General features: G+C 51.4%; 6 protein-coding genes across 6 annotated transcripts; 2 read left to right on the top strand and 4 right to left on the bottom strand.

Moving 5' to 3' along the window:
* Window positions 1-668: 668 nt before the first annotated feature.
* Window positions 669-6,503, bottom strand: GDH2 (NAD-dependent glutamate dehydrogenase). The gene is made up of 3 exons (XM_062893472.1): window positions 4,249-6,503; window positions 1,280-4,196; window positions 669-1,213 (listed from the first exon to the last, which is right to left on the bottom strand). The coding sequence occupies exons 1-3, from the start codon at window positions 4,592-4,594 to the stop codon at window positions 1,168-1,170; spliced, it is 3,309 nt and encodes a 1,102-aa protein (XP_062739277.1). The 5' UTR covers window positions 4,595-6,503; the 3' UTR covers window positions 669-1,167.
* Window positions 6,504-7,941: 1,438 nt separating this feature from the next.
* Window positions 7,942-12,131, top strand: BNA5_2 (Kynureninase (L-kynurenine hydrolase)). Its single transcript, XM_062893473.1, has 2 exons — window positions 7,942-10,491; window positions 10,547-12,131. Exons 1-2 carry the CDS (start codon window positions 10,326-10,328, stop codon window positions 11,830-11,832), a joined length of 1,452 nt encoding a protein of 483 aa, XP_062739278.1. The 5' UTR covers window positions 7,942-10,325; the 3' UTR covers window positions 11,833-12,131.
* QC762_706240 (uncharacterized protein) lies at window positions 11,899-13,725 on the bottom strand (the record flags this gene model as incomplete). Its single annotated transcript, XM_062893474.1, has 1 exon — window positions 11,899-13,725. One exon carries the CDS (start codon window positions 13,723-13,725, stop codon window positions 11,899-11,901), a length of 1,827 nt encoding a protein of 608 aa, XP_062739279.1.
* A 1,089-nt stretch (window positions 13,726-14,814) lies between these two features.
* Window positions 14,815-15,798, top strand: QC762_706250 (uncharacterized protein; the record flags this gene model as incomplete). The annotated part of the gene is made up of 2 exons (XM_062893475.1): window positions 14,815-15,093; window positions 15,241-15,798. 2 exons carry the CDS (start codon window positions 14,815-14,817, stop codon window positions 15,796-15,798), a joined length of 837 nt encoding a protein of 278 aa, XP_062739280.1.
* Window positions 15,799-17,947: 2,149 nt separating this feature from the next.
* Window positions 17,948-19,291, bottom strand: QC762_0108660 (uncharacterized protein). Its single transcript, XM_062884287.1, has 2 exons — window positions 18,750-19,291; window positions 17,948-18,680 (listed from the first exon to the last, which is right to left on the bottom strand). The coding sequence occupies exons 1-2, from the start codon at window positions 18,976-18,978 to the stop codon at window positions 18,328-18,330; spliced, it is 582 nt and encodes a 193-aa protein (XP_062739281.1). The 5' UTR covers window positions 18,979-19,291; the 3' UTR covers window positions 17,948-18,327.
* A 1,798-nt stretch (window positions 19,292-21,089) lies between these two features.
* On the bottom strand, window positions 21,090-22,762 carry QC762_0108670 (uncharacterized protein; the record flags this gene model as incomplete). Its single annotated transcript, XM_062884288.1, has 3 exons — window positions 21,661-22,762; window positions 21,157-21,601; window positions 21,090-21,094 (listed from the first exon to the last, which is right to left on the bottom strand). Exons 1-3 carry the CDS (start codon window positions 22,285-22,287, stop codon window positions 21,090-21,092), a joined length of 1,077 nt encoding a protein of 358 aa, XP_062739282.1. The 5' UTR covers window positions 22,288-22,762.
* Between the last annotated feature and the right edge of the window lie 3,833 nt (window positions 22,763-26,595).

The following is a 26,595-nucleotide window of genomic DNA, read 5'->3' on the forward strand; positions in this document are numbered from 1 at the left end:
GGTTTTCGGGGAGCAAATGGCAGGTACTCGAGTAGCACTTTCCCTAAATATGACCCAGCATTCAATCGATATCTTCATATTCCCCTCACTCTGGCCTGCCTCATTGCTTGGTTCATAGCTCACGCATCACCCATCTGAAGCCTCCCCTGAATCTTCTCTCACATATCGATCACATTTATGATCCAACAACCCCATACCAACCACCCTCCCTCATAAACCAGCACCTCACCAACCGAATCTCCCCATCTTATACCCATCCCATTATGCAATCCGTAGCCGCGACCGCGTCTACAACCAACAGCGACCTCCCAAGCGGCACAAACAAAAACAATAGATATTTACCCGCTCGTCTCTGCCACCTCCCGAACACCCACCCTCCTCGGGTATATATGCACAGTATCTTGCATATGCAATGACCCTTGTGCATCGTCTGTATGTGTGTACGTATGCAAGCGCAAGATATGCACTGTGACACACACGCCCACACTCGCATCTCACACCGCATCAGATGTTCATCACACACTTTCTCTTGAGAAATTATTCAAAATGGCACAGAATAACGACAGAGCAAACATTGCCGTTCTGACCTTTCCGATATCGCTGGGCTTGTTTGGGTATGGACTGGGAGTCGAGTATAGGGGTAATTTGGGGAGACGGGATCTTATCAGTGACTTAGGAAACATGCTCACTATCACCGAGGTTGGCATTTTGGCAGCATTGTTCTCATTGCTGATGTCCTCATCCAAAGTGTATGTATGTATCTCCTCCACTCCCGACAACCTATCTGTCTCATTAAACAAAAATCCAAGTCCATCATCATACCCCATGTCTATCCCTCTCTTCTATGATCCAGCTTCAAAACGATTCGATTCAGGGACAAAGCCTCGAAACACAAATAACCAAAGAAAAAACTGCAAAAAATAATGTCTCGACCTGTAAATATTCCATGCCTAGCGTCTTTTTTCTCTATGACTGACTCTCTTCTGCTCTTGTGAACGAGCGCCTTCTGTTCTTTTGCTTTTGAAGATTATTTTACGCCCCAATTCGCCATGAAAAAAAAAAAAACCCATTAAACAGACGCCCACCCCTTTCAAATCAAGAAACGCTCAAAAGTAAAACACATCAAGTAAAGCAATGCCCGCTCCCAAATCCTAAAATGCCCAAACCCTAAGCCTTCTGCTGCTGCTGGACCTTGGCCATCCTCTTCGACATGCTATTCCCAACATGTTAGCCTCATGTTTATCATCAAAGGTTGAGGGAAGAAGAAAAAAACACTCACAAATCATAGAACGCAAACTGCCCCGCCCCACTCCCAAACTCATACACGAACCGACTCGCCACATAACTCCCAAAGATGGCCCTCAGGTAGCTATCCGGCACCCGCTTGATGATCGTCTCCAACCCAATCTTCTCAATCAACAAGTTCGGCAGCGCGTCCGCCAAGACACTGTTCCTGAGCGCCTCATTCTCCCACAGATCGCTGTGCTGGAGCTGCTCATCCAGACTGGTAATCGCCTGCGACAGCTTATCAGACAGAATGGAACGAGGCACCTTGGTCTTCTGGTGCTCAGCCCAGATGGCCTCAAACTCCAATCTGGCGTTCTCCTGAATCTTTTCCTGCACGGCCTTGACGTACGCCTTGTAGAACTCGGGCGCGTTGCCCTTCTTGTCGACGCACATGTCCTTGACGAAGGACTCGTCGTCAAAGGAGAGGGAGGCCAGCACCTCGAGAGAGGACGAGGTGACACCGCCCTTGTTGGCCGAGGCGTCCTTGTAGACGATGCAACCAGCCTCTTCGAGGCGAAGTTTCGCGTCTTGAGTGATGAAGAGGTTGGCACCTTCGACGATGTAAGGGACCGTGCACTTGCCGTCCTTGATGAGCTTGTTGGCGGAGACGAGGTCGATGGACTCGGGTCGGCCACCGCAGGGGACAAACATGTCAGTGAGGCCAGTGTCGCGGAGGTGGTAGGTGTTGCGGAAGGCAGTGCCGTTGTTGACGACCTCGCCGGTGGGGAGAGTGATGTTGGCATCCTCGCAAAGGACACGGTAACCATCCTTGGAGAGCTTGGACAGGTCAAAGTGGACAATCATCTGTCGGCTCTTGGCCAGGCGGCGGAGCTCGTCCTTGTCGATTCCGTTGGGGTCGACAAGGACACCGGAACCATCGACAACGGCGGTGTACTTTTCGTTGCTGAGGAGGATCTCGTTGGAGCCGAGATCACCGTCTGGGCCTCCAGTCTGCATCTTGCGGACGGTGGAGGGGTCGAGGTTGAGCTTGCGGTAGATGCCCTTGACGTACTCGCGGACCGAGAGAGTGGTCATGCCGTAGGTGTCGTGGGGGATACCGCCCAGTTTGGGGGACTTGCCGGTGAAGAAGGACTTCCACCAGGGAGCGCCGCGATGGCGGGCGTGCTCGGTGGCCCAATCGACGAGGTCGGCCGTGTTCTCGTCGGGACCCATGAAGAGGATCTCCTCCTTGCCGTAGAGGTCCACAATGGGGTTCTTGATGCCAGGGGTCTCTGGCTTGAGGAGCAAATCGAGAATGCTGTCAATGTACTTCTCGAAAGCCTCACGAGCCTTGTCTTGCTGCTTGGGGTCGAGCAAGATGACACCCTTGGAGCCACCTTCGGGAATGTCCTTGTTCTTGCGCTGCTGGGTGCTGGCGAGATTGTAGTTCTCATCGAACAAGTTGCGGGCGTTGATGGAGTAGGCCTCCTTGCTGCGGGACTTGACAATGCGGATACCGCCACGTGCAATGTCCTTAAAGCGAAGGTGGAAACCGCGAGACTCGGAAGAGATGACGAGGAACATGCCGTAGAGACGGTTGGGGTACTCAAACTCGGGCAGGAAGCTTGGGTCGAGGCGGAAGCTGAGGGCGACCTTGGTAGGGGTGAAGTAGTTGGTCTTGAGGACGGCATTGTTGAAGACGCGGAAGGCAGTCATCACCATCTCTTCGTGCTCGTTATTCACGTCCTTGGTGATCTTGTCCTTGAGCTTGGCGTCTGAGAGGACCTCAAAGGCTGGCGTGGGGGCAATGAAGTGGCGGTCGAAACCAGGGCCGACCTTGAGGTGCACATTGGCGAAGGAGGCATACAAAGCCCTGACGAGTCCGGGATGAGACTTGATAATCTCCAGGATGTAGTCGGGCGTAAAAGTCTCAGTGCGGAGACGCTTCTTCATCTTGGACAGAATCTCGGCGTGCGAGTTGTTCTTGGGATTGAGGGCCGCCACTAGCGAAGCATACTCAGATCCAAGACGGTTGAGGAAGTGCTGCACAAAGACCCACACAGAGTGAGCGTAGATGGTCTCCTGCAAACTGAGCTCGCCCGAGGCAAACATGTCCTGCAGCTTGGTCTGGGGAATGCAGTATAGGAGGGAGATCTCCTTGGTGATCTGGTGGATGGACTCCTCGATGGAGGGGAACTTGCCCTCGAGGTTGGAGGCGGGTCGCAGGTAGATGCTGATGATGGTGATGCCGTTGGAGAACTGCTCGACGTATTTGCGGGAGCTGGTGACGCCATAATAGTGATAGAGATCGCTCAGGGCGCTGAAGATGCCCCTGGCAGTTCTTGAGCGGAAAGCAACGACCAATCTCTTCTCGGGGGTCCCCTCAATGTCGTAGACCTCGATAACGGGACCAGCACGGCGGACAGCGCTCTCGATGATCTCCTGATAGATCACCTTGGTGTTCTTGGTGGCCTTGGCGAGGAACATGCGGTCGCTGATAACCTCCAATCTGGTCTCCATTGGGTCGGCATTTGCATCAACAAACTGGCACTGATACACGAAGTAACAGCGGAGAGTGGCCTTGGAGTTGGCGTCTTGTCCCAAAACACCGGGAGACCGGAAAGTCTCGACGCGGAAGCGCTTCGAGGTGTCACCACCATCCAAGTACTTGGACTCGAGGCGGTGCTCGTATCTTGGGCCGTTGATGGAGGTCTTGCCGGGCTCGCTTGTGTCGATGTAGATGGCATGGTCAGAGGCTTCCATGTCCAGCCGGATCTCCTCACGCTTGTCCTCACGAGAGAAGGCTGCTACCTTGGCAGCATAGAGCGATGTGATGTGGTTGCTGATGGCTTCAGGAGACTCGAGCTGGAAGTAGACATCGTCGATGGCCAGCTCATTGTAGAACCAAATGATCTGAGCGTCGACGAGAGCCTCGGGAATCCAACCGCCCTTAAGGATGATTTCCCGTACTGCAGAGTTGTCAGTTCCTATACTAACCACAAGATTTGACAGAGTGCTCACCTTGCTTCATCTGCTCGGCCTTGCCCTTGAATTCAGGGGCAACATAGCCAACCGTGGCCGACCGCAAGACTCTGTGGCCATTGCCGTTCATCTTGGGATAGCTGACGTGTGTTGGCTGGGGTGATGGGTGTCGGGAAACCTCTGTGCCTCTGGTCTTCTCAACGAGCCTGTTGGCTGGGTTGAGGGTGCTAGGAGACTCAGTCATGGTGTCGTCTGAGGACGAAAAGGGGTCCTGATACTCTGGAAAGCTGTCCATTGGAAGGTTAGTCTTGATGGTCAGGATAGACACCCGGCGCATACGGTCGACAGGACTGGCGAGCACAGGCTCAACCATGATGCCTTCCATGGTGCTAAATCTCGAAGAGAGAGTGGCTTGGGAGCAGGAGCAAGTTGGTAGTAGGGCTGAGGAATGACAAAGGATCTAAGGAGCAAGAGAAAAGCGGAAAGGGAGGCTGGGGGGCTCGAGGGGAGCGAGCACAAGTTTTGTAAAGGAGTAGAGGGACATGTTGGCAGGTGTGTAAGAGTGCATCGGAGCGCGTATGATACCATGGGCGCGGTGTGTGCTTTTGGTGGTTGTCGAAGCGGCGAGGGAGCCGCAGTTGGCCCTTGCCATGACCCTCCTCACCCCGTTTGAACCTGCTCACCCCGATAGTTGATCGCGGCAATCAGGTTTGACGTTGGGAAGAGATGCCGGCATCGGATGAACTAGGAGAGGCAGAAGCCACAGACGGCGTGGCACAAGAGACCAGGAATGAGCGCGAGTGACATGGCAACTTAGATAGCATCGACGGCAGCTCGGCCAGAGCGAGCAGCTGTGCTTCTTCGTTTCCGGGAGTATAGCCTCCGAGAGTGGTTCTGCTGCGTTCAAACAAGCTGTGAAAGCATGCTTCACCGCTACTGAAACCTACGCTCGTACTCCGTACTGCCACCTGCTCATCCCTTGGGTGCTTCTGTGCTGTGCTGTTGCTGTGCAGCTAGTGTGGGTCCGTCTGAGATAAGAACCTCGAGGGTTCCTTTTCCCCTGCCTCTTGCCCTGGAGCTACCAGGAGGAGATATTTGTGCAGACTGGAGAGGTGGTGACATGGGAGACATGCTAATGGTGGATGCATAACGTTGGAACGTACCTGGCGGCTCTCGCTTGGAGGTCTGAATCAAGCCCGAGGTGTTATTCGGCGGCGCAAGACTCGGTTTGTATCGTATCTCTTCGATATGCGCCCCGGCAGATGCTGCATCGAGCAATGTTAGTTTTCTGGGTCCCTGAACCTGGACGGAATGAGACGGGCACGGCGGGGCGATGCAACTGCGATAAGGTGCATACGATGGGGAAAAAAAGATGTCTCGTTTACCTTTTTTATCGTCGTGTCTTAGATGAAGACGGGCGATGTGTCAGTCGCTTCGGATCCTGAGGAGACAAAGACGGCTTAAAGTCTAGTCTCGCCCGGTGAAAATAGAGTTTGATGCCGCGAAAGCAGGAAAAGTGCCGATCTATCCCAGACAGCAAATCCCGAGGGTCCTGTTTCGATTGTTTTCGTCTGCACAAGATTGTATTAGTGCAAATGCTCTCACAAAGCCCAGATCGCCATCTCAAGTGTCACGGCTCTTCGCTGTTCGGTGCTTGCTCCTCGTTGCCGCCGCTTCTGGAAGGCAAGACATGTGTTCCAGAATCCAGGGCACGCTGCCGGAGCCCGAGATAAGGAAACCTCATCTTTCCAGCCTGGCTCAGCTCTGGAAGGCCCGATCCTGCTCATCTCGTTCATCTCCCGAGCAGACACAGCCTTCCGCTGAACGCTTCCTCAACCTGCGCCTCGCCGCAGGAAGGCTAACGGGAGGAAATAAAAAAAGGAGTCTTTGGCTGGTGGAGGGGTGGAAGGGCTGTAAAACGGAAACCACAGGCAGGGACACAACAGCAGCAACAGTAGCAGCAGCAGTAGTAGGGCTCAGGGGCAGAGAATTGATGTTGATGGGGCACAGATGAACCGAAAGGGGTGTAAGATACCTGTTACGGCGCCGGAATGTTGCACAGAGATAAGGTCTGGCACGCTGTTTGGCTGCAAGCTTCAAGCGTGGCCGATAAGGCGTGTCTGTGTCTGAAAATAGCCACAGGAAGATCCGCCGATTTGGTCGTTGTTCTTCGGACTTTTCTGGAGCAAGTCGATAAAATTGGCTTGCTTGGTAAGAGACGACAGGGCTCGTTGTGGTGTTGAGCCGTAAGTGTAAGTGAAAATAAAGTGTTGGTAGAGATAAAATAACACAATGTCAACAACAACCTGATATCGCCAGCCAAAGAAACGACGGAAGTTCTGGCTCTTTATATGCTTCCAATTGGACACTCCTCTTTTCAGACATTTTTCTTGTTGAACTCGCCCGCACTGTACGTACTCTCTCTCAGTCCATGTCTCCGCCGTCAGAACGGGGTGTCGTGATGACATTGGGGCGCTCTGACAAACGGAATCGGGTGTGCTAAGCCCGATGGGGCAATTTGGGACTCTGCTGATTGGGTCACAGGGCCGGTACCTGAAAGGTCACTGAAAAAGTGTTTCTGGGATCCCTAGCTGCCATTCGTGACGCCCCTGGAGCGGCTATTCGAGGTTCTGGGGTAGGAGTGGAGTTCTCAGCTCCAGGGTATTTTTTGCAAGCCAGGGTACACTTCAGGTACCTCGATGGCCAAGGACACAAAGGACAACTCCAACCTGTTCGTATACCGAGGAATTTATTTTATTTTCTTGATTTACACGAGAGGAACGCTTTTTGGACGGTTTTTCGAGTCCGGGAATCTTGTAGACCACACTTGCTTTCACTGGTCCGATGCTTCTTGTAGGGCAGCCAGCCTCGAACCATCACCTTGAATCTCTTACTCACCACCACAACCCTCCCCAGCTACCCAGCTACTGGGCACAGGCGGGACGGCGTTGCACGTTCTGGAAGAGCCCCAAGCAATTGGAAATCCAAGCTATCTCCCCTGCCCAATCCCAATCTCGTCAAACACTTGCACTAGATCCCGCCGGGACGGTGAAGCCCCGACCGCCACTGCCATGGCTCTCTATCCCTTCACGGATAGCTTGGAAGTGTCAGAAGATGGATCTAGGATCTACCGCTATCCCCAGCTCTATCGCCCGTAAGGTTTGCCAATGGACTTTGAACGGAGGTAAGACTCACGAAAGAGTGGGTTTCAGCATCTCCATCTCCGTGGAACCTGCTGTGCTAGTTTGCTATCACCAACTGGGTTCAATCTGTTATTCAGAGTTTTGAGATGCCGAGCCCTGTGACAACTACCAGACTTCAGACTTCGGAATTCAATATCAAAGGAGCCAGCCAGTCGTGCAACACATCCTCTCCCTTACCGCCTCTTCGTCTTATAGTCCTAACCTGGCATAATGGCGGTAGATCAATTCGGATTCGCAATTGGCGGTGGCATCATGAAAGCCCAGACTGTGCTCATCGGCAAAATATTCCTTTCACGTTTGCTCCAAACACTCTCATTCTCAACGAAAAGTCAAGGCAAAGTGGTCCCGTGATGGCCCAAATACGTAAGAGCGACGGCCGCCCCGGGTTGGGCCCCTTTGCCCCGCATTTCGATCCGCTGTGGCTTGCCCAGCGTGCCCCGCCATCCACCATCCCCGGATTTTCCAGACCAAGCCCAGTGAAGCGCATCGCCATCAAGTAAAATGGGGGTAATGAAAACCTCCAGTTTGCTGCCCTGCTGCCCTACTGCATACATATTTTGTTCCTGAGGGTGCACGGGACCGGATTGTGGCTCTGTTTTCAGTATCCCGTTTCAAAAGCTTTTCTGGTTCAAAGCAGTTGATGTTGCGGATGGCGACCTGAGATTCCTGCTATCCACTTAGCACTCTTTGACCGCTGCTATGCCGGCCGCATCTTGCATTTATTCTCTTCGACGATGCGACTCTGCCAAAACGTGTACCGGATTCTAACCTCATAGGTTCAAACTCCAAAAGGTACGTACCCCGATACCTGCCAGGTTTGTTAAGCGCGAAAAAAGCTCTGCTGTCCTCGTGCTGGCACCCAGGCGCGCTGGCTTGTTTGACGACACGGGCCGGGCTGGGGCATGGTCACGGGGCTCACCTTGAGATTTGCAGCTCGGCGCCGTTGCGAAACTTCCTCCCTGCCAAGTCCTTCCAGGCCTCCAGACTGCTATTTTTTCTGTTGGCTAGGGGCTGGGTATGGAGATGACAACAGCGCCGGTGTGCGAATCGGCATCTCCACGAACCTGGCATCTGGGAGAGCTGGAGCGGCCGGAAGGTCTCATGCACTGTACGGCAACACTGCCCCGTGAGAGCCCCGGTGAGACTACCACCGCTCCAACAGACCGAGCTCACCACCAACAAAACAAAACAAACAATTTCCAGCTCATTCTTTCGCCCCTTTTCCACATTCGTTACAGAGCACAGAGATGACTCCCATTTCTCTCTCTGGTCTGCTGATACTCTCGCCATGGCCAGTTTGTCTCTGCCCGGTCCGAAAGGGGTCCGACTGAAGGACACATTTGAGATTTCTCCCTTGACAACTCTGTTGCAGTCACATATCGGAAACTCCCTAGCAACCATCCGATCTTTTGCTCCCAAGGTCTGACCTCCCTATCGGAGCTGCACCTCGACATTCGAGATCACGCTGAGGTCATCAGAGCAATCCTCCAAATACCTGCAGAGTATTACTTGATGCCAAGGGCACGGCAGAAATCCATGCGGAATCGTCATCCGTGATCATGGGTGCCATCTTCATCCCTTCGGTGCCGTGGACGATATCAGGAGAGAGCTTCATTCGATTCCCGATCTTTGAATCGGAAGCGAGGGGTCTCCGTTCCAAGTCTTGTTGCTGAAGAACAAAATGGTTCCCAGTCCATATATGCAAGCGGGGGAGGGCTGGGCTTGCATACTGGCGTATGCGCCTTTCAAGGGCCAAAGTGACAGCGAAACATGTACATGCAAGGTACCTTGCCTTGCTTGGGATGTGCACATACAACACAAGGACTATCAACCTCTTCTCTTTTGCTTGAACTTCTCCAGCAAACCAAGTCTTGAAGCTTGTCATCTTTACCCCTTTCTGTCATCATGCAGGGCTACGGAAAGAATCTGCTCTTTTCCCAGAGATTATTCGTCCGATTCACTAACAGGGTTTTTACACTGGACTTTTCTCCAATTTGGGAGGTTCTTGCTTTCTCTGAGGTGCTATCCTTTGTGTCCCCCCAAGTGCCTCCCAAGAAAAGAGGCAAAGCTGTTTCTGTTTCTGTGTCTCGTTTTAAATTTTTTGGTGTCTTTCTCTCCCACACTCTCCTGATACACACATTTTTTTTTTGTTTCTATTACTCATAGTGGTAGTTGGGTCTCTTTTCTGGTCCGAGATTCTCTTCGTTAAGTGCCGAGAATAGGGTTCTCAGGCGATGAATCGTACGTACGGTCTGCCCAGCTTTATAGCGGAGTAGACTTTGGAAAAAAGGGCTCGTCCCGTCTGATTTTCCCGCCGGTGTCGGAGCTTAAAAACTGAGGAGAATTGAGGTCATCATCAGAGAGGGCTGAGTTTACATGACACACTGGTCGGAAAAGATGCATCATGAAGGCTGCGGTTCGCAAAGGTCCAAGGAAGGAGGTTTAGGATCCAAGGGACGTCACTCATCGGGTTTTTTTTCTTGGCAGGGCAGGAATGGAAGGTTCCATGTGGGTTCTCCCGTTGATTGCCGCAGGTCTCCGCTTTTAGTTTTTTTTGCTGATGGCGGGGCCGCCGCCGGCCGGGCGGGGCACAGTTCGGTGGTGCCCCTCTCGGATCTATCGCCGTTTCATCAACGGAAGAGATGGAGGGGTAGTTGATGGTGGGGCAATTGATGGAATCCTTCCTCATTATCACACCCGACGACAACATCTATCACCTGCGAAGTTGTGTATGAGTGAGTTTTACAGGGGTTGAAGTTTATCCAGTGTTGGACAAGAGACACATCGAAACTCTTTTTACTTTTCGGCAGTTTGAACAATTGGCTCAAGGGTTTCTGCTGTCACACATACATCACACCATATCTCACACTTTTGCTTGCTCAGAGCTTGTTACTCCACATCAAGAAAGAGACAATGACTTCGGCTCCCGTTCTTCCCGCCGGCGCCGCCGGGAGTGGAAATGCGAGGGAGCGAGCACGCCAGCTGGACCGGGATGATGAACTCGGGTTCTTGAGGGACGAGTTCAACATCCCGACAAAGGGACAAATCGCGAGCACCTCGTTACCCGAGGGTTCCTCAGGTACAAGTCCCAACTGATCCAATATCAAGCCTCGATAACTGACATGTTGGCATAGCCAATAACAATGACAGCGACACAACAACCAAGTGCATCTACCTCTGCGGCAACTCTTTGGGTCTCCAACCCAGACGCACACAAGCCCGTCTCTCCCAGTACCTCTCCACCTGGGCCACCCAAGGCGTCCAAGGGCACTTTAAACCGCTGACCAACTCCCCCTTGCCAACATGGCTCGACGTCGACGAGCGAGCAGCCGAGATGATCGCCCCCATCGTGGGAGCTCACGTCTCCGAGGTGGCAATCATGCAGACTCTGACTGCGAATCTCCATCTTCTCATGTCTGCGTTCTACAAGCCTGATGCGAACAAGCGGCACAAGATCATCCTGGAGAGCAAGGCTTTTCCTAGCGATCACTTTGCCGTGGAGACACAGCTTCGTCATCATGGGTTGGATGCGAGCAAATCAATGGTTTTGCTCAAGTCGGAGAGGTCGAGGGATAATATCTTGACTACGGAGGAAATCTGTGGGGTTATTGACCTGCATAAAGAGGACGCGTTTTTGTTGTTGTTGCCGGGGATTCAGTACTACACTGGGCAGCTGTTTGATATTAAGACTATCACTGCGTATGCGAAGGAGAGGGGGATTTTTGTCATTTGGGATCTGGCACATGCGGTTGGGAATGTGGAGTTGAGGCTTCATGAGTGGGGGGTTGATGCTGCGGCTTGGTGCTCGTACAAGTATTTGAATGGGGGGCCGGGGTGTATTGGGGGGATGTTTGTTCATGAGAATAATAGTGCTGTGACGAAGCTTATTACTGATGAGAGGCCGGAGGAGGGGTATAATCACCGGTTGGCTGGGTGGTGGGGGAATGATAAGAAGAGTCGGTTTGGGATGGAGAATAGATTCCATCCTGTCAAGGGGGCCGCGGGGTTCCAGTTGAGTAATCCTAGTGTGTTGGATATTACTAGTTTGTGTGCGAGCTTGGAGGTTTTTGAGCAGGCGGGTGGGATGGGGAAGTTGAGGGAGAAGAGTATGAGGCTGACGAAGTTTTTGGAGGAGCAGTTAGAGGGGATGGGGGAGGAGGAGAAGGGGTTGTTCAGGGTTATTACGCCTTTGGATCCGAAGCAGAGGGGGGCGCAGCTTAGCTTGGGGTTGGGGAGTGGGTTGCTTGAGGGGGTGATGAAGGAGCTGGAGAGGCAAGGGGTGATTGTTGATGAAAGGAGACCGGATGTCATTAGGGTTGCGCCAGCGCCGTTGTATAATGGGTTTGAGGATGTGGTTGGATTTGTGGAGGCTTTTGGGGAGGCCTTGAGAGTGGCCAGGAGAGAGAGCGATGCGTTTTGAGATGTACCCGCAGTGTTGATATTGGGGGTCTGTCATTACGTCTTGCGATGCAGGTTGTGTATTCGCTCAAACAATCTCAATCACCACAGCCTCCAAGTCATATATCCACCGCGCTTGGTAAGCATCTACCATGCCAACCCTCCTGAAACGTCCGTTAGACAGCTCTTCAAGCACTAGACCCTCCCCATTCCAGTCCTCGTCCCACTGAAGGAAAACAAAAACAATCCCACTCGTTCTCGGCCCAATATCATCAAAATGAACGTTCCCAATCTGGCTGTGCTTCCCGTCTTCATTCAATACCATAAGCTCCCATCTGCCGGCCTTTTCACGCACAAAAGGCTCTCTTAAAACTGCCGCCTTAATGCGTAACGAACCATCCGTCACTTCCCCGAACGGCGCCTCCACAGCTGCAAGGCTGACCCAACAGTCCACCACCTCCATCTGCTTATACTTTGAAGCATTCACCATGAACGTAGCATTGTCATAGTATACCCCCCAATTCACGCTCGCCCACGACCACGACGGAGCACGGTATCTTGCCGGCCTCGAAGACTTGGGATCGAGTTCCTTCTCTCTGACCGCCCTCCAAAGAAGGTCAGGCACCAAAGACTTTTTCCACAGTCCTGCAAGGTAGGAATCCCCAGTCACGCGGGAGAACTGCTCTGCGACGCCTGCCAGAGCGGGCAGCTTGTCCCCCTCGTGAGAGTGCCATCGCAGTGTGAAAGAAGCGACGATTTCAAGCCACGCAACACGCGCCTCCCATTTCTCTTGGGGTGACAACTCTTTGGATCGTTGGCCTGATGTTGAACAAGCGAGGATCCTGGGAAGGCGCACTCTGCTTGGTCCGCAGAGCGCCTGGCCTATGCTGACGGCTTCGGTCTGGCAGTTGTATTTGAGGGTCTCGCTGTCGTAGATCAGAGTGCGGGAGGGGAGGACCTGCTCTTGCAGCGTCCAGGCGCGGGAGTCGATTGGTTCGACGGGGAGGCCTGATTTCCCATGAGGGGAGTATGCTTCGTGTGTGTTGAGAAGGGAGACGATGCCTACTCTGCTTCCTGTTGGGTCTCGGGGGTTGTTGTTGTGGAAGGGTACACGTGCTGATGGGTTTCTCTGCAGCCGGGTTTGCCTCAGGAAGCCTTCCCTTGAGGTAGCTGCGCTGGCTGCTATGATGGTGAGGTAGCTCTCGCGGTAGATGCGGCTCATTTGACAGATTTGTTTCAACTTGTCGGCGTCGGAATCTTGGATGATGCAGAGAGCATCAACCCAGAGGTATCGGTACTTGAGAGAGTGGGTAACGAAGATGGCATCGCGGATGGTTCGTGGGAGGCTTGAGATGGGTATCCCATGGCCGACAATCTCTTCGATGTTGGAAGTGGTGAGTTTGAGAGGCTGGTCAATGCCCCAGACGTAGCTCAGCGTTATATACAGGCCTGGCTGAGTTCCATGGGTGAGAATGAGTCTGGGGTTTGACGGATCTGAGCAATCGATGACGCGGTCTGGAAGCAGCGTGAATAGATCGGGGCTTTGGCAGTCAGCGTGAAACTTGACGCAGTTGTCGATGCATTCCCGAGCTAAGGCGAAGCTCTCCGGGGTACAGAGGTCTGTAATTTGTTCACGGGCCGAAAAATGAACGGCTGCTGGATCGTCTGCGACAGTGTAGATGTGATACAAGTTGGTGATTCCTTTACCATTGATTACGACCCGAACTTCCAGTTGACTCTGCCGTGGGGTCCATGAATGGTTGTCCACATCATCGAGGCCCACGAAGACGGTGACAGTGGTTTCCCCAGGAGGGTATCCCAGCATCTTTATAAGTCTGTTGAGTTCGCCACACCAAGTGCATCCTCGCCTGACGGCCCCTTGCACGGCTTCATAGGGAGTGTCATATGTATACATGTCTTCCGGGGTCGTGTTCAAAAGGGACCTCCAACCATCAGGCGAAAATATGGTCTTGAGATCTGTTTCGCAGACAAGCGAGAGCGGATCCAGTAACTGTTCCATGGATGCAAGTGAGAGTCTTTTCCACCTCTGTAAAGAAAATCAAGTTGTTGAAAATAGGTAATAATCCCAGGACTAGCCCTGACTTGTAGAATGCAAACTTGAGCCAACATAAGCCACGCCCGCCCCACATGCTTAGGCGCCTAGGTAGGAAATATTCCTTTGCTATCATGGGAAGCCTAAACAGTGCCCCAATGCGCTCTGATTTGATTGGCAGCCATGAGGGAGGTGGCGCAAGGGCAGTATTAGCTTTTTTGTTCACATCCACCCAACAGGTTAAGACCATTTGTTCTCTTACTTAAACGCTTTCATAGTACCAGGTAAAAACTACATAGCGCTACGCTGTGAGTTTCGGAAAGTGTCACCTAAGTGCCTGCCGTTTTGCTCCCAGAAAGCCAGCATGTGGCCACCAGTGAAGGAAGGTGCGGATGAAGTTAACGACCGCTCGCTCCTTCCCCCTCCCGTCAAGAAGGTGAAGCTCAGAATGTCGACTGTGAAAGCTTCCATGTTGTTTGCTCTGGCTCTCACAGCCCTTCAGTTGGAGATAAAGTACCTACTAGAGACTCTAATAAACCTACCATCCACTTTTTATCGTAATCTGAAAAGAAACCAACTCTCTTAAAATGGCCAAATGAGATGCTTCTTAGTACCTTACCCAAACCTCATCACCTGTTATATAGAACGTCGGAAGCAGACTGTCTACACAAGGTACTTTATGAAGCTCCTTTGCAGATTTATCGTATAAACCTCTGTTGTTGGGTAAAGGGGTCATTCGGGGGCGTCTAGTTAAACCCCTGACCCTGTGCCGGACTTGTCGACCATTGAATTTGTTAAGGTCCCATGGGTACTAGTCCGGAATAGCTGGCTGATTTCCCCGCACTGTGGTCTTTCCCAATATTCGGACATCTTCCGTTAGGTAGTCTTCTCGCCATATTGCGAGCTTGAAGTCTGGACCCAGTTTGACCAAACAGCTGCCGCAAGAGAGCCATGGCAAATTCTGTTGCACTCCTACACTTTGGCACACCCAACAGCGTCGAGGTAGAGGTCGTCGAGTACCCAGCCGAGAAATTCCCAGAGCTTGCCGCTTCCCTGCATCAACCCCATGATGATACTATCAACGCGACAATCACATGCATACGCGTGTGGTTTCAGGACCGGAGGGTCCAAACCCTGAAGAGTCTGTTGGAGGAGAAGGAAGAGCAGTTGCAGGAAGCAAGATGGAAGGAGGAGAGCCACGCGGAAGTCTTGCAAGATTGGACGGCGCAGATGAAGGAGCACGAGAGGGCAAACCAGGACTTGCAGGAACAGGCCGCAACGGCAAGAAAAGCATTGCAGGAACAGGCGGAGGAGGCGGAACGGTACCGGGAATCAGCACAGGCCGTGGAAGCCTTACAGGAAGATTGGACGGTGCAGATGAAGGAGCTCGAGAAGGAAAACGAGGACTTGCAGGGACAGGCCGCGATGGCGAGAAAAGCGTTGCAGGAACAGGCGGAGGGGGCGGAACGGTACCGGGAGTCTTTACAGGCCGGGCAAAAAAATCTTGAGATTGGACTGGACACATCTCGCCGTATTGTCGCGAACGTGGAATTAGAACGGTCAGTCCTACTAAGAAAGGTTGATGAACTAACGAGCCAAAACCAAGAGCTTGCCAGAGCCTTTTTGAGCCAAAGAGGACGCCGTCTTTCAATGGATGAAGATGCTCAGTCGGAGGAGCCACCTGACAGGCCCGGCAGCGACCTCCCTTCGAGGCTCGAAAACGAAACCTTGAGGACTTCACTCAGCCATGCTCAGAGAATGATTCAAGATCTCAGGACCAATATACACCGGGAAAAGACAGAGAAGCTCGAGTTAAAACGCTTGCTGCAAGATGCGCGCGACCAACTTGAGCCTGAGTGCTCGGCCGTTGATAACGCAGGATTGACTAGAGGAGACCCAAGCATTCGCAGCACATTCGGAAGTGGCACTGACTAGGAAACAGAGGCAGAGTAGTCGGATATACATAGCGCTGCCGAGGTTACCTCATCTGAAGCTCGGCCTGTACCACAGATAGCTAGATACACCGTCGTGCCAGAGTAGCGGAACCTGGATTACAAGGTGAGAGCCAACGCTTGTCAGGGCAGTTCATTCAGGTGTTATCCAGTGTATCCAGTCACATGCTGGTCAAGGATCAGGTAGTTCAGAGGGCTTGGTAGATTTTGCTGCTTTCTACCAAACTATACAAGACAGATAATGCTCGGCTCCTTAGCCTCCTCCCATCTCAGAGCCTCTCCATACATGATACCGTGAATATGATACTCCCCCACGAGCCAGTACTGGCCGGCAACCCTTGCAGGCCTCAGTACGAAGGGTACTGCGCCGCCTCGGAACAAGCATATCTTGTCGCCGGGGCGGGCATTTCCTGGGACAAGTCCCACATACCCCCTGGTGGTGTGGCTCAGTTTCGCCCTGAAAATGTGCTTGGTGAATGCCGCGGCTGTCCGCCAATACAGGACGACTGTCTCCAGCGAAGACCGTGGACTGTCTGTGTAGATGGCCACGTTTCCTCCCTGTCTCGCGCAAAGTATCTCGTCCTTGAGATTTGCGGGCCACGTGCCGCTCTCTGGAACGTTGGTGCTGGCGTCACGTACTTGGTCGAGAGGCCAATGGGATCGGCCTAATATCAATTCTGGGGAGCGTGGACCGGTGGCTCCGCCTATGACCAGCATGAGCCTGACTGTTTCCAAAGACTCACCGGTTGGATACTCGGACAGAAAGGTAAAGAATCTTTTGAGATCCTCATTCGCCGCTGTGAAAGAGGCAAAGTTGCCAGTAGCAACCCTTAGCTTTGCAGTGCTTGTAAGGCTGTCGACGATAGTCCCTCTTATAGCCAGGACTGGCTGGTGTGCCATGCCTCTCCCCGCTACACCTGGAATTTGCACCGAAGCCTCCGACACGCCGCGGTGTCCGGCAAAATATCTTCTGGTCCCACTGTTCCAATTGGAGATTGTTTTGGGAAAGGAGCTACTTGTGAAATCGGGGATCCAGGACGAAGATGGGAACGCTAGGGGTGACGGAACAGCTGACCCTTCCAACCTTCCCGTTCCTGATCGGTACAGGAGATCCAACACCATCCCCTTCTCGACAATCTTCATTGCGTATCGTCGCGCTACGGCCTCGACCCCGGACCCATAGTCTGGATCGAATTCCTCCTCTGCAACATCGGAAGCGATCCCCAGCAGGGCAAACATCTTGTCTTCGCATTTCGTCGCCTTGGCCAAGAAGTCCTCCCACCGGATGCTTTGGTTGCCGCAAAGGGCCTCGACGTTGGAGCCCAAGACAAGCTCCTGGACGATCCAGATGCGAGAGAACCACTCTCGCGAAAGTAACCTGTCTAGAGAGCCCCAGATCGCATTGTTGCTTCCCGGCAGTTTTGCTTTGACCCCGCCACCATGTTGAAGTTCTGTGAGAAAGCGAAGGGCGCCGCTGCTATGGCTATCGGACTCGCCTATCCAGGCTAGGATCACGGCTGCTTGCTGGTAAGTCCGTTACATGAAGCGGATCTGCGCGCTCTTCTCGACTGAATTGTACTGATCTATGCAGACGGCATCGGCCCAGATTGACACGGGCAACTTCTCACGTCGGATTCGTCGCAGCGCGGCGGCTAGGGAGCGAGTTATTGGGATGTTGCCTTCTGAAGTCTCTAGATTCTCGACCATATCAGGGTTTCCCCAGACGTAGGAGAGGGCGGAAAAGTGGGCTTAGATGAAAGGGCTACGTGCTGTATAGACGTCTGGAGCGATGCCTCTGCTCGGCCCTTGTGTGGCTGAAGGTACAACAGCCGGATGTGATGGGGTTGGAAAGGGAGGTACTTGTAATGGTTGGAAAGCTCTGGTTGCGTGCTCGCTGCATCCATGTTGAGGTGGGAAGGGCTGGTACTGCCCGGAGTGTTCAAGGTACACTGCCACCCATCATATGGGACAATCGAGAGCAGACCTTTTGCAACCAGGGCCCAAGGGTCGATGAAGACAGCCACGCGACCATCATTCGTGACATTGTAAACACGGAGCAACACGAAAACATGGTCCGCTGCCTTGAGGTTGCTTAACGCCAAATCCTGAGTCTTGAGCGAGATGGTGGTTAATACGATATAATTTTCAGGTCAAAATGTTGCCAACTCACCAACTTAGCATGTGTATTTGTAAGTCGAAACGGTGTGTTCAGTGGCCCTTCAGTTACATAGACGGACAGGTGAAATGTCACCTGTACCGCCAATATCTTCAGACGTTGGTCAACGTCTTCAAAAAGCCTCGACCGCAACTTGTTGGACACGTCGGTGATCACAAAAGTGGCAGCAGGCTCTGCGTCTTGCTCGGGAGCGGGATGTCCAGCACCGACACGCAATGGGCTTTTCCAGTGCTTCGTGGGTTGATAACCATCACCAAGGGATCGTTATAAGTATTCCAAGACCTGGCAGCATTCCCCATCAGCTATGAGTACCGTACTTATCTCACGGGGAGGACTTCAGCAAGCAAGGTGTCCGTATCTCACCATGTATTCTCCCATAAACTGCGGGTCGTTGTGCCTCATTCTACCAAAGGTAACAGACAAAGGTCTCAGCGGAACAATACCATCCTTGATGTCGTGAAAAGTGTGGTTGGCGGCGGGTTCCCGAGACTCAAGATACTCCATGTAAAGCCCTGCCACCGGCCTTACACCACCACCGTCCTTGGAGTTCCCAGCGCTGTTGTGGTTTCTGCTAGAAGGACCCTGCTTTCCGTGTGATTTCTGAAATTCGCGATCGCCCGTTGACAGGTCTCCCGTGGTAGGAGCGGGTGAAAGCGTAATGCTGGCGCACCGCTTGCACGATGAGATGGCTGATTGGGTTAGGTATGTATGTTAGATGACGGGCTCGGTGGTTCCTATCATGGCGCCAGAGAACTCACCTTGCTCCATAGAATTTGCTACGTCGTCCCATTCTGGGACGTCTTCCGGCACGTCTCTCCTGCGAAGGCTCGCGTCAACTCTTCCGGCGTTCCTTTCGGTGAGAACGTGGTGTAGCAACGATGTGCATTCGCCGTCCACGATGTTCAGCCATACCCGAAGCTCCTCCAGTAATTCAAGAGATGAGAACCCTAAAACCGCTTCCTCCAAGGATATGTATGCGTCGAGCATATTTGGATGCAGATGCAGGGCCACGGCACCAGTTTCGGTCCGGCCCCGTTGCCCAGTACCTTTTATCTCCCAATCGAACTCAATTTTTCCCAGTAGGGATACATGAATGTGATTGAGCTGCCATACGATAGCTGGTCTCTCCGCGATACTGGTGTTGCTAAAAAGGAGACTGCAGAGGCGAGCTGTCAGTGACTGCTATACTCTCAAGTCTACCTACGATATAGACATGGACGAAGGTCAAGCGGGAGAATGGTTGGGAGTCGGAGGAAGAAAAGCGGTTCAATAGCATACCGGGCAATGTGGCGTGCTTTGGCACGAAGGCTCATAGTGTGGACAGGGCTATGTCCAGCGTCGTTTTGGACATGCGATCCTCCAGTTGAAGAGCTGGAACAGGTTCGAACAAACTCGCATATTTGATAAGCTCATGGTCAGGAGGGCCACTCTCCCTTCAGAACTTGCAAGCAAATGTGGACGATCCGCAATATACCAGTCACCTCCGCGAAGGCTGGGTGTGGCAGATCTGAGCTGGTAGAGCTGTCCCCCGGATTCTCCCAACCATACTGGGAATATATTTAATACCTTCAGCTGCAACACCCCAGCATCCCGATCCTCCTTCCACGCTTTTGGTTGGATTAGTGCGCTGGTGGCCTTGAGAGCTTGCTGGATATGCTCTAGCGAATCTGACGGAACTATACGACGAGCCTCGTTGACAAGGTCTTTCAGTGCAGCATTCGGAATTTTTAGCGAGTCACGGAAGAATGATTCAAGCTCTGGATAGTGCTGGATGATGCGTGGCGTCCGTTTCAAGCAACCCGGGCCATCCCACACGCAATCGTCGGTGCTGAGCCAAACACCCACAGAAGCAGACTCCCCTTTCAGGAGAAACAGCAGCTTAAGCTCTGCAAATGCTTTTCTGTTGCCTCTCATTAACTTCAAATACCACAAAATGAGATAACGTCGCCATACCTCGTATAGCCTTCATTTTCATCTGTCAGACTCGCATGGAGGTGTTGATAGAGTCTTAACACTTCATCTCGCGTTGCTTCTGCGTGTTGCAACTGCCGTAGCCGTGTGATGTAAGCGTCTGCGTTTACTGAGGTCTGCACCCCCAGGTACTTCAGAACATTCCATGCGACATCTTCTGGGTCTGGAATGACAAGGACGTAGGACCCAGGCTTTTCGGATGATGACAACAATGTTTCAAGGCTAGACAGGACGGCTTGCCGTGGCAGAAAAGTCCTATCGAGAGAGCGGCGGACGTTCTCATCGATGCAACAGGCACTTAGGGTTGCCAGCTCTGATCTCAAACGCTGCCTCGAGGTTTTCAGGGTCGCTTTTTCTGATTCGGCGAGGGATATGGATTCTGACTCGGATTCTGCGTCGTCCACTACACAATAGCGGTAGTGTTTCCACCTTCGACAAAGAAGTTCTAGCCATTTGTTACACTCTGACTGCTCAGCCAGGATCGAAAGTCGGCAGATAGGACAAAGCACAGATTGTCAGGGCCGTTCAGGTCGACGAGACGAGGAAAAACGGCAACGTGTAGATTTAACTGCAACCAATCGATCCAGTTCGGACAGTGGGTAAGTGGTGGCGACGCCTCTTCATGGAGAAACGCGAATGAGTGTTCGTGCGAGGCCAAGAGTTGGCTAGCAGAAAATGGGTCGTCAGAGCGCACATAAATTCGGGAAGCTCGACAAGGGCGAAGGTTTTCCACGACAAGCCAGAGGTCGGCCTTCGTCCGTCCTGCTGTCCACCCAGCCCCGTAGAGAAACTGAGCGTGGCTTATCAAGGCGCGATGTGGAGTATCTTGAACATCGACACTGGGCCGTACCCGATGTGCTGCTAATATCCTTTCGCAGACATCTGCCTGTTGAACCCTCCTTTCACCTAAGCTCTCTGCTAGCCGCCCTTTGTGAGAGTTCTTCGCAGCCTGAGGGGAAATCTCTGCCAGTCCAAGTCCTTTGGGTACGACCAAGTCGTTGTCATCAAGCGGTATGCCTAATAAATCTTCGGACTTTGCGGAGACCTATCGACCGTCACGTAACGGGACGATCTCGAGCTTCAATATGTCACCCATGTAGTCTTCAAGAAGGTCACATAGCACTTTACTAATCTTCGCGTGCCACGAATCGGGCATTGACCGAAAGTTGTGTGTTTCGTTCGTAATAAACAAACTTAGTTTCTCGATAAACTGCGTTCTTGACAGAACATTAACACCAAGCTGCATGATCCGCTCTTGCAGATCTGCATGGTACTTGTTGGATAAATGGAGAAACGTAGAGTAGTCTTGTGGAATCAATGACCTGTTGTGGTCGTCAGTGTAAGGGTCGGAAACCCAGGTGAGCTTTTCTGGGGCCATGAGGTGCCCGGCATCTGACTCTAACACTGGTGTTCGAGACAATAGGGTAATGATATCTCCTGGAAGAGGCTCAAAAAAGCTGTCTGTTGTTGGGAAGGGCAGATAATACGGCCAGGTATAGCGAAGATGTCCACTATTCAGGGCGTGAACCGCCCTGAGGAAAGCTTTGGGAAGCTCATGCAAGAAGACTTGATTGCGGGCCGAAGACATGTCGACATCTTCACGGTTGGCAACGAGATCAAAGTCGGCATGGCAAACGAACTGCACCCTTGTCAGTTGACCAGAGAGTCTGACAAGAACAAAATCACTGCTTGACGGACCCTGAACCCATAGTCTCGGATAGGAAGAAAAGCGAATGTGAAGCACGTAATATTTGAGCTCAGGGATCGAGGCTGCGGAAAGACTAAGACTATGTCTGACTGTTCGTTGGTCCCGTGTGAATCGGTCGATGGCAATCCAGATACACCATGCCTGTAAAGCATAAGAGGAGACTGCTCCCTGTCTAGGAGTTCAAGGGTCTGTAATTCGCCAGGTTTGCACGTGATGATCGGCCGTGTAAGATCGAAAGTAACTTCTTTGTCATGGAGGCCATCGTAGACAATACGGATATGCACTCTTCTTAGTCTCCGAAGAAAGAGTATGCTGCTCGAATCTAATCTCTCGAGTTCTTGAAGAATCTCACTGGCATCGCATTCGGGAGAAAGGTGGAGGAGGAGCGATGTCCACCCAGCGATGCGCTCTTCCGGGAACGTTGACCACACCAGTATCATCATGCCGAGTCTCTCCCCAGAATCGAACTTGAAGGAGTAACAGCCAGATGCGATGTACACTGATTCGGCAACCTTGAAAATAGACTTGAAGCCAATTCCTTTGCGGCCGATGCGAGTGCTCGAGCTTCGTGTTTTTGAGCTGTTGACCATACTGCAGATGGCTTCTACGTCTTCCATTGTGAACCCAGTTTCATTGGAATCAAACCGAAGCACTCGATTTTTGCACGTGATGGTTAGTGTGGGGTCATGGGCGACGTAATTGTTGTCATCGACATTCTGTATCAGCTCCCACAAGAAATGGGAGGGCCTTCGGTACAATATTTTTTGCAAGCCTGCGACAAATTAGAACGTAGTTGTGACGTGGCGGAGAGGATGCCTTGCAAGTTCGCGATTCCCTGTTGGTCTTTGGGATATCCGGTAGGATGGCCTACGTCTTTTAAGTCTCTGATTCTCATTATGTGACGCTCAGCGCCGGACGTCGAGACTGGCGTCTGGCCGGACACCTCTGCAACCGCAGAGTCATGCTGGGCAAGGCCGTCGCGACCCGTTGCCGGGCGAGCCAGTCGTTTCGCTAACCACATTCAGGTAGGTCGTTAGGTTTGGTGTAGTCCAGTTGAAAGAGCAATGAGTTGGTAGCGGTATCTGGCCACGAGTTTACGAGAAGTTCAGTGCTTTTTTGGTATCTTAGATAAAGTAAGTAGTAGATATACAAGTTAAAAATGCTGAGGTTAGGCAACTGGTAATAGGATGGGTACCGATATGACCTTGACTTCCTTCTTGTCCAATCGCATTTGAGCTGTCCGAAAACATTGCATATGGCGGGATAAATTTGTCACTGAAATTAAGGTACGAAGTGCAAGTAACAGATATTTTAACACTTCTATTTCCCGATGGCAAGACTGTCGTGGGACCCTTGGGAAAGGCGTCAAAAAGATAATACCGATATTGATTTTGGTGCTCACGGGCCTACAGGCCATGGTTGGAAGACAGTTTGAACATCTGAACGAAGAATTGGACTGACTGCCAAGGCACGGCCAAAGCATGGCAGGTGTTTAAGGTGTCAGGCAAGGCGATGGCAGGTGTACGTGGTGTCAGGCAGGGCCTTGGCAGGCAGGTGAGGTGATTGTGATGTGTAAGCCGTTGGCGCCGTTGAAAGTGAAGCTGATGGTGAGAGTAGGCACGGACCGTAGAGAGAATGGGTATCGTATTGAGGATGTGGGAGAGCAGTGGGGAGCGCAGGTGGGTTGGTTGATGGAAGTCGTGGGCAGTGATGGGACGGGAAGGCCTTGTGCAAGGAGGTTGATGGGTGTAGGTGCCAGTGCTGATTTCGATGCCGGTGCCAGTGCTAGGGTCGATTCCAGGGCTGGTGAGGGTGCCAGTGAGTACCTGGGTGGTGGATGTGATGATGGATGTCATGATGGATATGGGCGGTGTTGAGAAAGGGTTAGGGTTTAGTAGAGAGCGGTGAGGGTTGGCAGTATTGGATGTGGGCACCTTGATGGGCAGGCGCGAGGTGCCCCACAATATCGGAGGTGGTGGTGGTCATCGGTTGCCGGTCATCAATCTCAGTCAACACCGCAGACATAACTGAGATACGTGCCCTGTTGGCCTTCCTGAGAGAGAAAAATTCTGGGGTTAGAAGTAATGAGAAGCGCCGATAAAAGGGCGCTCCGAGTCGGGGCCGCTAACCGCCAGCTTAAGCAAAACAGAAAGAACTCGGGTTTGTAAATAGGACAATGTTCCGAACTCAACTCACTTTGATCATGATTCATAAACGGTGATCCAACATCAAATCGTAATAGTCTCAAGCTTGACTGCAAGCAGAGTTAACCTATTGCAAAGACCTCTTTTTTTCCAAATTGCACCATGCATTGTTCTGTTGTACAAGTCTATTATTCGCAGTTCACCATCCTAAAAATATTCGTCTATTTAAGTATGAGACTCATCACCATCCAAGTTTTTCTCATCATCAACCTTCTCATGCCCACTATTTGAGCTTTCTGACTATTCATCCCAGTATCCCGCAAAGCCTCAAATCATCACCAACACCAACAGTTACAAACCCATCACCCCAAACAACAGACACCATGTGTGTTTTCTATGAGTGGTTCTACTCCTGCGGTTGCAAGGTGCCGGGGTTGCTGCAATGCATCCACCGGTGTCCCGACGAGGAGCCCTGGCAATACCCTAGACCGCCAATCAAGAACCATATGGACCATCCTTGCCCGCAGCTTCAGCGGGAGGGTAGACGCCTTCATCATGCAGGTGAGTAAGTGCGTAGGTAGTGAATAGCAGGTGGCCTTGTTCCCTGGTGGAGGAGGCGGTAGGATTAAGATGGTGGTCGATTTCTTCCTCTGGTGGGGAGACTAGGATGGCAAGTGTCATTCTAGATCATATTGTTATAAACATATCCTTTTTTTACCATCAAGAACTAATACTATACCATACTTGTGCTAATTGTGATGTGATATCTATTATCTGACTTCTTCTTTACCGCGCACCTTTTTCGTTAGGAACTTGGAGAGAGATATACCAACTGTAAAGACCTTGGCAGTACGTCTACAGATATTGTTTAAGGACGCCCCATCGTCTCAACAATTTTATTGTTCATAGAACAAATTGAGTAGTACACAGGCTAATCACACAGTACAACCACCAAAGCATTGTATCAACCGTATCCTATTATCAACACCCCCATTGCCAACCCTCACTACCCCCTCCCAACACCATTATTTAAGCGTCACCCTTTCCTCACCATTTATCTTAGCTTCTTCTCATCATCATCAGTACATCTATACACTCGAGACGTTTTGACAAAGTCTCCCCCCTAACCCAAACCAAACTCTCAACAAACCATTCCACTTCACTTACACAACCATGTGTGAATACGAGCAATAGTTTTTCGCCTGTGGGTGTCCTGCTGGCTCTTTCCAGGTGTCCTACCTCTGCGCTGAGGTCAGAATTGCTGGCTGAGCTTGCCAGGGCCCTCAACCAATTATCAGGCGATATCATCAGCACATGTGTGCTGTTCATACTCCTCCTCCTCCTAAGAAGAGACGGAGTTACAAGTAGGTGAGTTGTTGAGAAAACATGACAGTACTTCCACAGGTGGGGAAGGATAAGACGTGTTTTGGTAGAATGCCTACAGATAAGTAAGTGAATGATGGTGATCAACCAAACCCTTTTTTTTCTTTGGGAATTTTGATACCAAAAACGAATGAATTTCTTTTTTCTTGGACTTCCATTATCTTTTATCCTCGCTGTAATTGTGCTTTGTGATTACGATACTATATATTTGACCTCATATATGTCTTTGTCTCTGTCTGACTGTTGACGAAAGACTTCAAGGACTTGCAAAGACTCCTCTTACCTAACTCAAAACCACTCAGTAAATGTCCTTTTACCAAATGTTACGAGATTTACACAAAATTTAGGTGTGTATGTAAAGCTGGTGCAGTATGGTAGGTACTAAACAATGGGCTTACAAAGTCACAGATCATAAAAGTCACACAGATCAATCAATATACACAACAAACACATGAACTGGCACACAATATTTCTTTCGAAAGATCTTTTTTGATTTTGATCATCACCCCCACCACAGCTCCCACCAGAGGAGGGAGCTAGGTATTATTAGTATATTATGAACTTACCAGTCATGTCTCAAAGATGACTGACTGCCTTCTGCAAACTTAACAGAACCTGTCATCCTCATATTTCTCGCAACAAGACAAAATATACTCGCGCATGAAAACCCACTCCACACAGACCCAAAGCCACATGGGCGCATTTCTCGGCGCGGACCACATGGCCGGGGATGATGCAGCCGCAGCCGTAGCAGTATTGGGTGTGAATGCACATGTTGTTGTTGTTGTTGTTGGGTGGTGTGGATGGATGCGAGCAAAGTGTTGTTGTGAGAGGGTGAGAGATGATGTGGTGGTTGGTTACTTACCGGAAGTAGGAAATGGTGATGATGATGATGATGATGGGATGAGAGGATTTGAGGCAGGGAAGAGCGGGTTTATATATCTATCTGATGGGACAATGGACTGTGGTCGAATGAATAGTAAAGGCTTTGTCTTCCTTCGTGTTCTTTGGGTTCAAGTTCTTGAAATAGTAAGTGGCACTATTAAGAACACTGCTTTATCTCTTCATCTTGCCTTCTGAGAAGGTACACAAAATAGGCTGATAAGAGAGGGTAGGTAGGTAAGCAAGCTTTGTTTTACAGGCATCTCAGCCATAATAGCTCTCGTAGCAGTTCGCCCACATACTTGCTGCAAACAAATACATCGCAATAACACACCTAGGTACGTCAGCAGGCCTTCTTCTAGGACTCAGTCTTTGTTTGAAGTTTGAAGACATCGTAAGAGCGCGGGTTGCGACACAGAACAGCATCTCTTCTTCCAGGTAGTAGGAAGTTGATAAGCAGGTAAAGAAACAACGGCCGTTTCGTACATAGGTAGGTAATCTGTTGGGCTGGTGACC

This window comes from Podospora pseudocomata, chromosome 7, assembly GCF_035222375.1.
Source record: "Podospora pseudocomata strain CBS 415.72m chromosome 7, whole genome shotgun sequence".
In the NCBI taxonomy this organism is placed as follows: Eukaryota; Fungi; Ascomycota; class Sordariomycetes; order Sordariales; family Podosporaceae; genus Podospora; species Podospora pseudocomata.

Excerpts from the sequence above, each read along its gene's own strand:
- GDH2 (XM_062893472.1), bottom strand. The coding sequence starts at position 4,594 with ATGGAAGGCATCATGGTTGAGCCTGTGCTCGCCAGTCCTGTCGACCGT. Across the intron at positions 4,197-4,248 it reads GGCCGAGCAGATGAAGCAAG|TACGGGAAATCATCCTTAAG; the intron begins GTGAGCACTCTG and ends ACAACTCTGCAG. Across the intron at positions 1,214-1,279 it reads CAGTTTGCGTTCTATGATTT|CATGTCGAAGAGGATGGCCA; the intron begins GTGAGTGTTTTT and ends TGTTGGGAATAG.
- BNA5_2 (XM_062893473.1), top strand. The coding sequence starts at position 10,326 with ATGACTTCGGCTCCCGTTCTTCCCGCCGGCGCCGCCGGGAGTGGAAAT. Across the intron at positions 10,492-10,546 it reads GTTACCCGAGGGTTCCTCAG|CCAATAACAATGACAGCGAC; the intron begins GTACAAGTCCCA and ends ATGTTGGCATAG.
- QC762_0108660 (XM_062884287.1), bottom strand. The coding sequence starts at position 18,978 with ATGCTCGACGCATACATATCCTTGGAGGAAGCGGTTTTAGGGTTCTCA. Across the intron at positions 18,681-18,749 it reads AGCAAATTCTATGGAGCAAG|CCATCTCATCGTGCAAGCGG; the intron begins GTGAGTTCTCTG and ends TAACCCAATCAG.